The sequence below is a fragment of the Dermacentor albipictus genome, chromosome 7 (assembly GCF_038994185.2).
Source record: "Dermacentor albipictus isolate Rhodes 1998 colony chromosome 7, USDA_Dalb.pri_finalv2, whole genome shotgun sequence".
NCBI lineage: Eukaryota > Metazoa > Arthropoda > Arachnida > Ixodida > Ixodidae > Dermacentor > Dermacentor albipictus.
This window is the reverse complement of record NC_091827.1, coordinates 94,405,104-94,418,694: the sequence shown is the minus strand read 5'-3', so window position 1 is coordinate 94,418,694 and position 13,591 is coordinate 94,405,104. Positions and strand designations below refer to the sequence as shown.

Sequence of the window (13,591 nt, the reverse complement as noted above, 5' to 3'; positions counted from 1 at the left end):
TTCCAGCCTGTAGAAATACATGTCATGTATACAGCCAACCTGTCTCAAACGTGATTTTTATTAAGGCAATGAAATCGCGCCTGTTAATTCTTCATATGAAGGGCCATGGAAACTGCGAGTGTTTTGAGTTGTGGCTGAATAAATTTGTGACCATGACAGCTGAAAATTAAGTGCGACAAAAATAATTAGAACTATTGCGCAAAGCGACATGCTATGTACTCGCTGGATTGAGCGTCTTGTCTCATTGACAGCACGTGTACAACGCTGCAAGGTCACAGACAATACACTTTATTTATCGATGAGGGCACATAGCAATAGTTTGCAGGGCGCTAGGTATTAATGTAATGGCTCATGAAAACAGTCGTCTAATCTTGTCATCCCGGCCTCAATCATAGAATTTTCTCTGTTCTGAGAAGACACTCTTCCCTTTCCCCCTTCTCCACAGACCCTAATGTGTGTGTGTGAGTTTATGTCGAATCGACGACTCGAACATAATGTAAGAACTCACAAATTTGCTGACTTTGAGAGGGGACAAGCACCTTGTGCGTTTATTCATTTCGTGCAGCACAAGGTTACACAAAGCATTCTCAGGCTTATTGAGTCTAGACTCGGGCGACGACAACACGCACCTTTTTGCTCACCTAATTGGTTTCAAGCAAAATACAGGACGTCCGTTCCAACCACTGAAATAACAACAGTTCACTGCTTCATTTAGCTTTCGTCCAGAACCATCAGTGCCTCGTCTCGCATATTTTTCCATAATTCCACGATGGAAGACTTATTAGCGGCCTCTCGTATGGCCGCCTCCATCCTAAGGAGCAGCTTTGGCGTAAAATAGGTCTTCCAATCACCAACTTCGCCTTTCCTTACGACGGTAAACTTCTTTCCGTCACCACAGCGGAAATCCTTACATTCCACATTCAGTCGTGCAAGCGTACGCTGCCAATCCCCGCCGGAGCTGTCGTCAAAGTCTATTACAATCACATCTCTCATGTAATCTGCCGTGCACCTTTGAAGTAGTTTTTCCAGCATCGCTTCGTCGCCTTCAAGCTCAGCAGCGTACTCCTGGCCCAGAAACCGAGCCAGCCTGAGCACCGTGCTTCTCGTGTCTCTGGCAAGTTCCTCGTACGTGACAAAGAACACGTTGGGCTCGTCCCGCAGAGCGTACCCAGCGGCGACGTGGTCGAAAAAGTTCCCGAAACCGACCTCTCCAGCCAAGAACGCGTCCACGAATTCTTCGAACGTAGCGTCTGCGAAGCCGTGGTTTTTGATCGTTGTGAGCATGTGGTATGACGAGACGCACACGTCCCAAGGGTTTCGTGCCACGTACACGTACTTCGCCTCATCGCTGATCAGTTCCTTTCGAGGTGGCGGGCGCGTGGCCACAATCCTCATCGGCAGGCTCGGTTTCCAGCCTTCTAACCCAATCATCTCCATAATGCGCATGTTCTCCGTGAATTCCCTGTAAGTCTTGATTGGTTGGCCCCTCTTCAGGATGAGTTGCATGATGTACGCGACCCAGTGGGTGCCGCTCTTTGGAAACGAGAACAGAACGAGATCTCCCTTTTTTGCACGAAAGTTCATGGAATTCCGATAAAGTTGTGGATCGTACAAGGCGCTTATGAGTATCCCGTCTACGACGTTGCAGTGCGGTCTTCTTGGAGTCATTTTTAGCATCTCAGGTTCTTCGTCCAGAATGATCGATGTGGGACCCTTTGTCTCTGCCATCTGCGTACAATGAGAAAGAGCGTCACTGTCTCAAAGCCTTCCTAAATGGAATGTGTTCTTTGTGTTCTGGAAGCTACAGAATGCCCCTAGTCAATAACTAACTAGGCCAATGTCGGACCTTTCTTAAAAAGAAATTACTGACGACAATCCCTAGGGCTCCAAGAAGGCCGCCTGGTTGGAACGGTGCATTCTAAAGCAATAGGTAGGCGCCTATTATCGGAGTGTATCGGTCCCTACATACTGTGAGAAAAGCGCAATGGGATGTGGCTTTATCTAAGTGGCGGCATGGTCTACGCCCCCCCCCCCCCCCCCCCCGCCTCCCTAACGCCGTTATTCTGCCCACTCCAAGCTTTTACGAGAGTTTGTGGTCGGCGCTGGCTTGTCCGGAAGCTTATGAACGGTTCCTTCATTCTGTGTTTATTCATGTATTTTATGTTGCCAACCACTGTTCCTCACCCCAGCTCAGACCAGTAAGCCATCCGGTTATTAAAGGTTATTATATAAAGTCTCACAAATGGACACTACGCCAACCACAATGAAACCTACATCTTTAACGAAAGAAAGACGGTATTCAGACCCTTCACTAGAGTCCTTACACGAAAATATTTTCACCTGATTCCCGGGAACGAAATAGCGCACAACCTGGCTCGAGAACTGACAGGCCGAGCAGGTGACATGCAACAAATACTGGGAACGGAGAGAGACCGGATGACCAGCTTTAACGAGATCACCAAACACTATAAATTGGGAAGGGCCCATTTCCCTCCGGCACACTCCTCGTTAAATAGACGGCAAGCGACGGCATGGCGCCTCTTACAAACAGATACATATCCGAACCCGGTGCCCTACCACCGCTACTACCCGGACCTTTACAGGGATAGGTGTAGATTCTGTGAAGAAAGGGCGGACCTACAACACATGGTTCGGGCTTGTCCTCGTACACCCATACAGAATAAAATAATTAAAACCGGAGAGCAGTGGGAGACCACGTTGCTCAGCTGTGCACCGGAAGACCAACGCAAGGCAATCCAGCAGGCCGAAGATGCCGCCAGGGCCCAAGGGCTCGAGGCCGTCATTTAGGTAGGGGCCTAGGTCTCAAATCTGCTGTGCACAAATAAAGTTTATTCCTCCTCCTCCTCCTGATTAGGGTAAATTGGCCTAAACATTTCACATAGGCAGCGAGATTCATGTCTACGATTCCGCTGAAACCAGTGTGGCCGGAATGGAACATTTATACTAGCCGCCTGCAATTTCTGCTAATGTTGATTTAGGCGAATTCTGCCAATGTCCTTGTAACAGCTAACAAACCTCAGGAAAAAAAATCTAGGTTTTCGTTGATAAACTTTTGTTAATTGAGCTCGGCGTAAGGGTCCTTTTTCACCCTCTTCTATATCAATTGCACATATACCACACCGCAGACAAAACAAACACTGCAATTCCTGTGGTAGTGATGGTGGTAGTTTTGTGTAACTGCAGGCGGGGGTCTAAGCCTGGCTGTCGAGGCACTCCATTGCTCCTCCGCCATAGCGTTTATTTCTTTGTCACATGGTGTACTTACCACCACCACTTATCAGAATTTATTTACTGTGCGATATGCGAGGCATTGGTAAAACAATGACGATGTCACAACGATTGCTTATACAAGCCTTTCTAATTTATGGGTAGGCGCACTTATAAAAGCTAACCAGAAGCTAAGTTCCAGGAAAGTGAGAAGGCTCCTTAGCCAAACACGCAGTGAAAATACATTTGCACGTATTCTTACCGAGGATCAGGTTGCGAGAAGTGGTTGAAAGAACGTGAGTTCGCCGACTACCCGGTTTGTCTCAGCACAGCCACAACCAAGGCCGTGGACAGAGCTTCCTATCGTTCAGTAGGTCCTGTATCCCTTCTGCCGTTTATATTCTCTCCTCCGTCTAGGTATCACGTGTATTTTGCTTCTTATTTCACGTCACATGAATTCCTCTGTGTGTCGCACCTGCGTTGACGCATAAATTTGCAGAGAGCCTTTTAGAAGGACGAAGGTACGTTTGATGAGCTTACTACAGAACGTCCCTGAAAAAAGAACTGCCTTAACGAAAAACCCATAGAAGGGTTTTGCGGCCACGTGTGATAGGTGATGCCGATGAACCACAAAGCACCTGCGAAGCTAACGGCCCTTATTATACTTACAACGCGATAACAACATCTCTTCTTTATATTTGTGGAACTGTCACACAGACCTTAACAGGTCTCGCTGAATGCCTGAAGCTTCGCGCTGCTTAACATGCAGGAGTACTTCGGATAACATGCAAAAAGTCCTTGTTATAAATTATTTTCCTTTGGCCTTGTATACATCTCCTGACCTGCTGCTGGACGTGAGAAGCCGTATTCGCTTTTTTCATATACACTACTTCCATTGACATAGCGAGCAGGGACTCCCAGAAACATGGTTATGCGCGTTTTCTTTGTTCCTAATACGACAGCGAAGGACGCCATTCGACCTTACTATAGAGTTGCAATGACTGTTGGTGACTTTTTTCAATACCCTTGCCTGGTCGAGGCAAAAAAAAAACACATTTCTAACGAAAAATAGATCAATGGTGATGATAATGAGGGAGAAGATTAGGGACTGAGATTGTCATCTATGTATACTTTAATGGTTTCTGGAACTGCCCTCTATTAAATGGAAACTACTCTGAATCGCATCGGATGGTAACGAGACCATGGTTGGAATCTAAAAAGGGGAACATGGTATTGAATGTTACTATCCTGTATTGCATATCAAAACATCTTCACTACTAATAATAACCTCTTCGGTAAGTCTGTGAAACTAGCTCGATACGTTCTACATAAAAGTGTTTCCCCGACGGTGAATGCCCGCGAATACACGCTGCGTGCCTCGAGCGACCACTCGTGCGGCAATTTCGCGTGCATTTGCGGACTTCTTTCACTCTCGGAAAACCACTTTATGTAACATGTATTGAACAACAGGAAGCTGTATCGGGAGCTTTTCTTGTTGCTCTAAAATTTTCTCGTTGATCTTTTTCGTATATTTATAATAATTTATATGTGAATTAGTCCTCCATAAAGAAAGCAACAAAAGCCCAATAAAGAAAGGCGTCAGGTAGGGAGATACGATATGTCCAATGCTCTTCACAGCGTGTTTACAGGAGGTATTCAGACCTGGATTGGGAACAATTGGGAGTAAGAGTTAGTCGAGAATACTTTAGTAACTTGCGATTCGCTGATGATATTTATTGCCTTGCTTAGTAACTCAGGGGATCAATTGCAATGCATGCTCACTGACCTGGAGAGGCAAAGCAGAAGGGTGGGTCTAAACATCATTCTAAAGTAAACATTAGTCTAAAGAAAACTAAAGTAATGTTTAACAGTCTCGGAAGAGAACACCAGGCACTGGAAGTGGAAAGGGAATACATCTACTTAGGACAGATAGTTACCGCGGATCCGGATCATCAGACGGAAATAATCAGAAGGATAAGAATGGGCTGGAGTGCGTTTGGCAGGCATTCTCAGATCATGAACAGCAGGTTATCATTATCTCTCAAGTGAAAAGTGTATAACAGCTGTGTCTTACCAGTACTCACGTACGGGGCAGAAACCTGGATGCTAACGAAAAGGGTTCTCTTAAATTGAGAACGACGCAACGAGCTATGGAAAGAAGAATGATGGGTGTAACGTTAAAGAATCAGAGCCGATACGGTGAGCGAACAAACGCGATTTAATGAAATCTTAGTTGAAAACAAGAAAAATAAATGGGCATGGGCTGAGCATGTAATGAAGAGGGAAGATAACCGATGGCCTTTAAGGGTTACGGACTGGACTCCAAGGGAAGGGAAGCGTAGCAAGGGGCGGCAGAAAGTTAGGTGGGCGGATGAGATTAAGAAGTTTGCAGGGACGACATGGCCACAATTAGTACATGACCGGGGTAGTTGGAGAAGTATGGGAGAGGCGTTTGCCCTGCAGTGGGCGTAACAAGGCTGATGATGATGATGATGATGATGATGGTGATGATGATACGTCAATAATGGATTGGAAATAATTACATAATTAGGTGATTGAAATATATAGTTTGCGCATCTTCAGGCGACGGTAAACAACATTACCTTTCTTCTGTCCAACTACATAGCACTTGCGTATTTTTAAACTCTGGCTAAAATTATCTGGAACACCTTGTATATTTCGAGCTCTGTAATTTCGAAATTGCGGTTCTACGTTATAGTTAAGGTTTATCTTCATACCCATCACACCGAAATTACATGAAATGTTGAAGACAGCTTGAGTCGGTAAGAGGAGAGCCAGTTACCTGTGATTACTCGTCGAGTACTTAACCAAATTCGAGGGAACAGCGACGATGTCTTTGCGCTCCGTTGCCGGTTTTCTTCTGGTGCTACTGTTTTCTCTATTTGTGTTATTTTTGTACATCAGTAACAGAAACTACGTTTGTGCTGAGCCTTGAAGACTCCTACTCTGCTAGGAGATCCTCCCCGCAGAGCTTGCCATGGAAGATATGGTCTTGGACTCGTCTGGTGGTCAGCGTAGGTTGCACGCGGTTCGGAAGCGGCTCAGTTCGACACTAGGATCCGACGCTGCTGATTCCGAGATTTCTGACTCAAGATCGGAAGATTCGGATGCTTTCAGACCTGTCAAGCACCGCCGTCCGAGACGGACGTCTCCGGCATCGTCCTCAAGTGAAGCGACTATCATATACAGCACTATCAAGACTACGACAGCAGCTTTCATGCCCGTTGACGTGATGGTAAGATGAAATGTACGACAGAAATTTAATGATTTCTTCTTCAAACTGGCCCCTGGAGTAATCCAAGAGGTGCGGGTGAACCCCTGAAAAATGTCATTGCCGTTGACACGACTCATGATAAGATGGTGCAACTCTACTCGGTTTGTCTGAAATCTGTGAGGTCCACACGCGTCCCTATATACCACAGGGTACAAATACAGCGGCTGGTGTCTTATGTGATGTTGACTTGGATTTCAAAGACGACATTTTTAAGAAAGTGATCATTTGCACGCCACCATGAAAAATTATTAGCGTTCGAAGGTTGGTCTCATCAAAGTGTATGAAGATACTTTTTGCCTCTGGAAAGCTGCCTAGTCATTAAAGGCTGGACTTTTACGCTTGCCTGTTCGACCTTTCGTACCACGGCTTTTGCAATGCCATAAGTGTTTTAAGATTAGTAATGTTAAGGGATTTTACACCAGAAATCGGGTCTGTGCCTAATGCGATGGGGATCACCATGTAGATTCCTGTGAAAGTCAGGCATATCAGTGCCCTAACTGCAACGGTGAACATTTGGCAATGGATAAAGGATGTTCCTCATTGACGAAAGAACTAAAAGCACTAAAAGAGAAAACTCCCGTCGCCGTAGTGCTGCCCCAGCGACTGGGAAAGCAGCACGCTCAAAGAATGACAAAGACACAACGCATCGGAAAGTAAGGGGGTTGGCCTCCTGCTTCTCAGACACATCGTCACCATCGCTGCTATCGAAATCGCGGAACAAGTATCTACAAAAATTTCGACCACAGTGGAAAGCACTGCAAACACTGCACCTCGACCGGTCTCAAGCAACGACGATGTGCAACTTGTCAATCTTCTGAAGATGCTTGTCAACGTCATCAGATCTCTAATCGCCGATCCGCAGACACCAGCAGCGTCAGCAGCTGAGCAACTTTTGGAGGCCCTCGTTCCAGTCCTCGACGGCCTTCACTAGACGTTTTACCGCAAACAATTTTAACAGTTGTCAGCCGCCTCCCCCATTTAAGCTACAATGGAATGTCAGGTCGATGCGACCGAGGCACGCTGATCTAGTTCTTCGACTCATCGCTATGAAAACTCCACCAGACGTTATAGCGCTTCAGGAAACTAGCGTAAGGAAAGATGAATATAGATTGCCAGGCTTCGTGGATGTCCACATTAACACTCGATGCGCGGAACCAGCTTGTGGCTTTTTCCAGTGTGTGGACGCGGCGCATACGCGCAATGCTTAAAAAGCATCAGTGTACGTGAGCGCGTACTTGGATTTCGTGGTTATTGGCATAGACTGCATCTGTGACGATGAGTGTGTGTGTGTGTGCACCTGTTACTGTGAGCCTCAGAGGTGTGTGTACGACGGTGGCAAGCAAATACAACAGGCCTACACGTTCTTCCGATGCCTCACTACTTGAGTGCTTAGCGTCTCGGTGTGGTGCATCGTTTGTGTCATGCAGATATTTTAATGCCCGTTATCCACGATGGTGTAGCCGTCCCCAAGACAATTGTGGGGCAGAGATTAACGAGATCATTATCAAGAACGATTTCGAAATACTGAATGACGGTTCACTTACATTTATAGGTAGAGGAAAGGAGCATTCCACCACAGACTTTGCCATATCGACAAGAGATGTGTACTTATCCTGGCCATGTGAACCTGACCAGTTGGGCTCAGATCACCTACCGATTTGGTGAACACCAAAACAAACTATGGGTCGCCAGGCTGTCGCGTATAGAGTGACTAACTGGGACAAGTTCCTTCAGCTCTTCTCAGAGGCACCATCTCAAGAGAGCCTGTTTAAACTGATGAGTGGGTGCTTATGACAAGCTACAGCACAACGACGACGGAATATCATCAAGGCAAACCCAGATCTAAAGCTTTTGCGGTTCCGCGCATGCCGACGGTGCGCTTATACGCGGGCACAGCGCTCTAAAGGACGCACCGACTGGACTATGTATAACCGCAATGATGCAGCCATAGGCGGCATACAAAACAGCTTCGTAGCAAGAGCTGTTAAGATTTGTGTAGCTCGTTGCATATTGGAAGTGGTTTTGGAAATGTATGGCGCATATTGAAAGCTCTCCACACTCCTGAAATTCGCAAGACTCCTACGACTGCATTGAGCATAGTGACTGGCCAGTCACCAAAAGATATAGCGGATGCATTTGAGGACATTTTCGTCTCTCCTGCATTCAGTGACACCACAAATGGCGACCTTCCTTTTTTGACAAGTCCCAACGCCATAAGCACTTCCTACGGTCGAGCCTGCCAGATGGATGAGGCAGATTTCACTCTTGAGGAGCTGCGACACGCGCTGAGCCCCTCCAAACGCCGCTCTGCCCCAGGTGAAGATGGTGCGACATATCAAGCATTGCTCAACGTTGATGAGAGTTTCCATGATCGTATATTGGACGAGTATGATGAAGTATGGAGAACTTGTGTAATCCTTGATGAATGGAAACCGTCCGTGGTGATACCAATTTTGAAGCCCGGACGCCCTGCAAGACACCTCAAGTCCTACCAGTCAATGTCCCTGTTGTGTCTTCGTCATGATAGTTCTGCGCATGCGCAGTGTACTTCCGCTCCTTCTTTCCACTCCCACTTTCCTTCCCACTTCAGGGGATAAATGCTATCGCATGCCCCGAAATAAACGTCCTCTATGTTCGAGCGGTCTGTGCCTCGTAACTGTTCGGGCCGCGTGCCGTGGCTATGCTACAGTGGCGACGAGCCAGGATACCCCCCATTCGGTGAAAGAAGACCCGGAATCGGCAACCGCGAAGGAAGCCTCGCCGACGACAAGAATGGCTCATCATATGCTCCCTGCATTCAACGAAGATACAGATAAGTGGAAGCCGTATCTCATTAAGGCAGATGCCTACTTTGAAGCTAACGGAATCACCGATTCAGCCAAAAAGAGAGCATTTCTCGTGGCGGCAGTGAGCACGCAAACTGTGCAAGTATTAGCCGGCAGGGTCGCACCGCGAGCCCCAAACGCGTTGAGCTTCGAGCAAGTTGTCGAGGTGCTAAACGAGTACTATGATCCGATGCGACATGAAATAACGGAAAGTTTCAAGTTTTTTAACCGCTGCCAGATGGAAGGAGAATCTGTCACGCAGTTTCTGGTGGAAATACGCCGCATAGCCGATAACTGCAATTTTGGCAACGCCCTGGAGCGGATGCTCAGGGATCGTATTGTATGCGGTGTGCGGTCAAAGGCCCTACAGAAGCAATTACTGGCAAAGGCCGACCTCACGTTAGCGGAGGCTGAAGCACTCGCAATTTCAGCTGAAACTGCCGAGAATGATGCTATGAAAATGTCATCCGAGCCAAAGGTTTGATTGAAAATGCAGGCGGCTCGAAAAACGCCCTCCGGGGAAAACAGAAACGCTGAAGAACATCTAGAATGCGGAAGGTGCGGCAGCTCAAAACACTATGATGTCAGTTGCGGATGGGCAAATGCACGTTGCTATCGCTGTGGGCGGCGGGGACACCTTGCTAAGAAATGTCAAAGTCATCCTAACCGCGGAAGGTTAGCTACCAGAGCCATGCACGCAAATACACTGGCTATAACGGAAACAACGCCAAGGGACGAGAGCAGTGATGAAGTCCACCTTTGGAAATTGGTTTCGGAACGTAAAAATTTTATTGAGTCGCCAATGCGCCACTTACATGGGGCGGCGTTCAAGTAGCCATGGAAGTCGACACCGGGTCACCAGTATGCGTCATTTCTCGGGAGCTGTACATGAAGCATCGAAACCATTGGCCTGCCCTGAAGCCATCACGTGTGAAGTTGTCTTGCTACGCAGGGCGGTTACCGGTGCTGGGCGACCTGACATTACGTGTGGGCTTCAAAGACGTGCTCGTGGACTGTCCCCTCACAGTGCTCGACTGCGAAGGGCCAAGCCTTTGCGGGAGGGACCTGCTTACGCTGCTGGACAAAGCTGGTGCACCGGTGCTACATGTGACACCGGCCTGCGGAGCCATAGAAACGAGCGCAATGGACACCTGCAAGGTTAAGGCCATTTTCACAGACTACCAGGACATCTTTACCACGGAACTCGGTCTAATGAAGGGTCTTCCAGCAAGCCTGCACCTCAAAGATGGAGCAATTCCAAAGTTTTGTAAGGCGAGACCTCTTCCTTATGCTTTACGCGACAAGGTAGCTTTGGAGCTGGACCGACTCGTTTCCCTTGGCATCTTATCGCCAGTCAGCCATTCGGATTGGGCAACGCCCATAGTACCGGTGTTAAAGAAAGATGGCTCGGTGCGGATTTGTGGTGACTTTAAAGTTACATTGAATCCGGTTTGCGCACTCGAACAGTATCCTATTCCTGTAATCGAGGATATGTTCGCAGATTTAAGTGGCGGTGAATGTTTCAGCACCCTCGACTTGCGCGACGCTTACAGTCAGGTGCCTCTAGACGAAGCCGCACGCAAACTTTGCGTAATAAATACGCACAAAGGCTTATTTTGGTATAACCGGCTTCCGTTCGGAATATCGTCAGCACCGTCGATCTTCCAGAGAAAAATCGACACGATTATCAGTGGCTTACCCGGAGTTCAAACCTATCTTGATGATGTAATCGTGTCCGAGCAGAAAGGCGATAATGGAGAGCGACTGAAAGCCGTCTTAGAGCGTTTTCGGGATCATGGGGTTAAGTTACGCCATGACAAATGTAAATTTCGACAACCGGCAGTTGTATACCTCGGACATCGCATTGACGGCGAGGGCCTTCATCCACTAGAAAACAACGTGGAAGCTATCATGCTCACACCTTATCCACGGAACGTGACCGAACTACGGGCATTTATCGAAATGTTGACTTTCTACGCGAAATTTTTGCCAAACATGTCAACGTACCTAGCACCGCTGTATCAACTATTGGAAAAGAACGCACGGTGGCAATGGAACGCACCGCAAAAGGCCGCCTTCGATGCAGCAAAAGAAAGTCTGAAAAATGCGCCAATTCTTGTACATTTCGATCCTGCAAAGGAACTCAAGCTAGAGTACGATGCGTCTTCACTGGGTGTCGGAGCGGTTCTATTTCACTCGATCAATAACGTAAATAGACCGATAGGTTTTCGCTCAAGAACACTGACCCAAGCAGAGCGGAACTACTCCCAGTTAGAACGCGAAGCGTTGGCTTTGGTTTTCGGTGTAACGATATTCCGGGACTATCTTCTAGGTCGTGAATTTACGTTGGTTACGGATCATCAACCACTCGTCAGCCTGCTGAGACCCGACCGCCTGACGCCGACTATGGCGGCTGCGCGAATTCAACGCTGGGCGCTGTACCTCGGAGGCTACAAATACAAGCTTCAGTACGTTCCTGGGAAACAACTACTGAACTCGGATGCCCTCAGCAGACTACCACAGCAGACCACCGGAGACGCAGTTGAAGGTGAGCCCCCGGAGTACGTACTCGCACTCGAAAGCTTAGATGAAGGGGTGGTCTCAACGCGTGAACTGAAGGAACTAACAGCTGTCGACTCGACATTGCGTAAGGTTCAAGATTATGTGTTACACGGTTGGCCAAAAAGCAAGACAAACATAAAGCCCGATTTAGCACCGTATTATGAGCGTAGGCTAGAATTGTCCTTGGCACACGACCTCGTGTACTGGGGAAATCGCGTCGTGATACCAAGTGACGCCAGAGAGCGTTTTCTACAACTTCTTCACGAAACCCACCAAGGATCATCGGCTATGAAAGCTGTCGCACGCTCCCTATTTTGGTGGCCAGGACTTGACCGCGACATAGAGCAGCGTGCGGCCAACTGCAGGAATTGCATAGCAAATTTACCCATGCCACCGGCCGCACCTCCCCTAAACTGGCCGAAGACGGAAGAACGGTGGTCGCGGATTCATATCGACTTCGCAGGACCCGTAACCGGGAAGATGGTCCTAGTTGTAGTGGACGCGCACTCCAAATGGATCGAAGCGATTCCCATGAAGCATGCAAATGTGGAAAGCACAATAAGGGCTCTGAGAAGCATATTTGCCCGTTTTGGTGTGCCACGTACAATAGTATCGGACAACGGCACACAGTTCGCGAGTAAGGAATTTGCCACATTTACAGCAAAAAACAACATCACGCATCTGTGCACGGCACCTTTTCATCCACAGTCAAACGGAGCTGCTGAAAGGGCGGTGCGAACGATAAAGGAGGGTATTAAGAAAACGACGGGAGGCGATCTCGACGAAAAATTGGTACGGCTACTGTTGAATTATAGACGAACACCTCTGAAGACTGGAAAATCGCCTTCAGAGATGCTCCTCGGGTATCAAATAAGATCCCGTCTAGACACCTGCTTCCCTGTGACTGTTACAGGTCCAACTGAGGAGAGCCACAACTGGACAGCGCCGCCAGACAGCAGCGTGTACGTCCGCAATTACGGACAGGGAGAGAAGTGGATGCCTGGTCGTGTCAAATCGGCGACCGGAGCACGAATGGTAACCGTAGAGACTCCCACTGCCATTGTCAAGCGCCACGTCGATCCGGTGCGCCGCCGCTCGGATTCATCACCAAGGTTTCCGTATACGACTGCTCGTGGTCCAGGGTCCAACCAGACGCCAGGTACCAGCACGGCCACCAATGCAACCACTTCCTTGGAAGCGGCCGCCCCAGTTAATTCTCCAGATGCAGGCCAAATTTCGGATGACAGCATTCGACCTCACACCCCTCCTCTCCCAACTAGCTTGAGTCCGGCCGAAGCTTCGCAGCAAGTCCTGCGCCGGTCAACGAGGCAGCGCAAGCCAGTGCAACGGTTCCATTTTTGAGGAGAGGGCAGTGTTGTGTCTTCGTCATGATAGTTCTGCGCATGCGCAGTGTACTTCCGCTCCTTCTTTCCACTCCCACTTCCCTTCCCACTTCAGGGGATAAATGCTATCGCATGCCCCGAAATAAACGTCTTCTATGTTCGAGCAGTCTGTGCCTCGTAACTGTTCGGGCCGCGTGCCGTGGCTATGCTACAGTCCCTAACTTCAAATGTCATCAATTTAATGAAGCGAATGGTCTTGTTTCGCTTAGATGTCAGGCTAGAGGATCTGAATTTTTTCCCTGATATCATACGTTGCTTTCATCGCCGCCGTTCAGCTC

At 48.2% G+C, this 13,591-nt stretch overlaps 1 protein-coding gene across 2 annotated transcripts; it reads right to left on the bottom strand.

Annotated features, from left to right (window-relative positions):
• Positions 1–533: 533 nt before the first annotated feature.
• LOC139048096 (sulfotransferase 2A8-like) lies at positions 534–13,051 on the bottom strand. 2 transcript variants are annotated; one of them, XM_070522523.1, is made up of 3 exons: positions 12,911–13,042; positions 3,491–3,703; positions 534–1,728 (listed from the first exon to the last, which is right to left on the bottom strand). In XM_070522523.1, exon 3 carries the CDS (start codon positions 1,726–1,728, stop codon positions 712–714), a length of 1,017 nt encoding a protein of 338 aa, XP_070378624.1. In that variant the 5' UTR covers positions 3,491–3,703; positions 12,911–13,042; the 3' UTR covers positions 534–711. The 2 variants fall into 2 exon arrangements, with proteins under 2 accessions (XP_070378624.1, XP_070378623.1); XM_070522522.1 differs by lacking the exon at positions 3,491–3,703 and having other exon boundaries at positions 12,911–13,051.
• Between the last annotated feature and the right edge of the window lie 540 nt (positions 13,052–13,591).

Excerpts from the sequence above, each read along its gene's own strand:
- LOC139048096 (XM_070522522.1), bottom strand. The coding sequence starts at position 1,728 with ATGGCAGAGACAAAGGGTCCCACATCGATCATTCTGGACGAAGAACCT.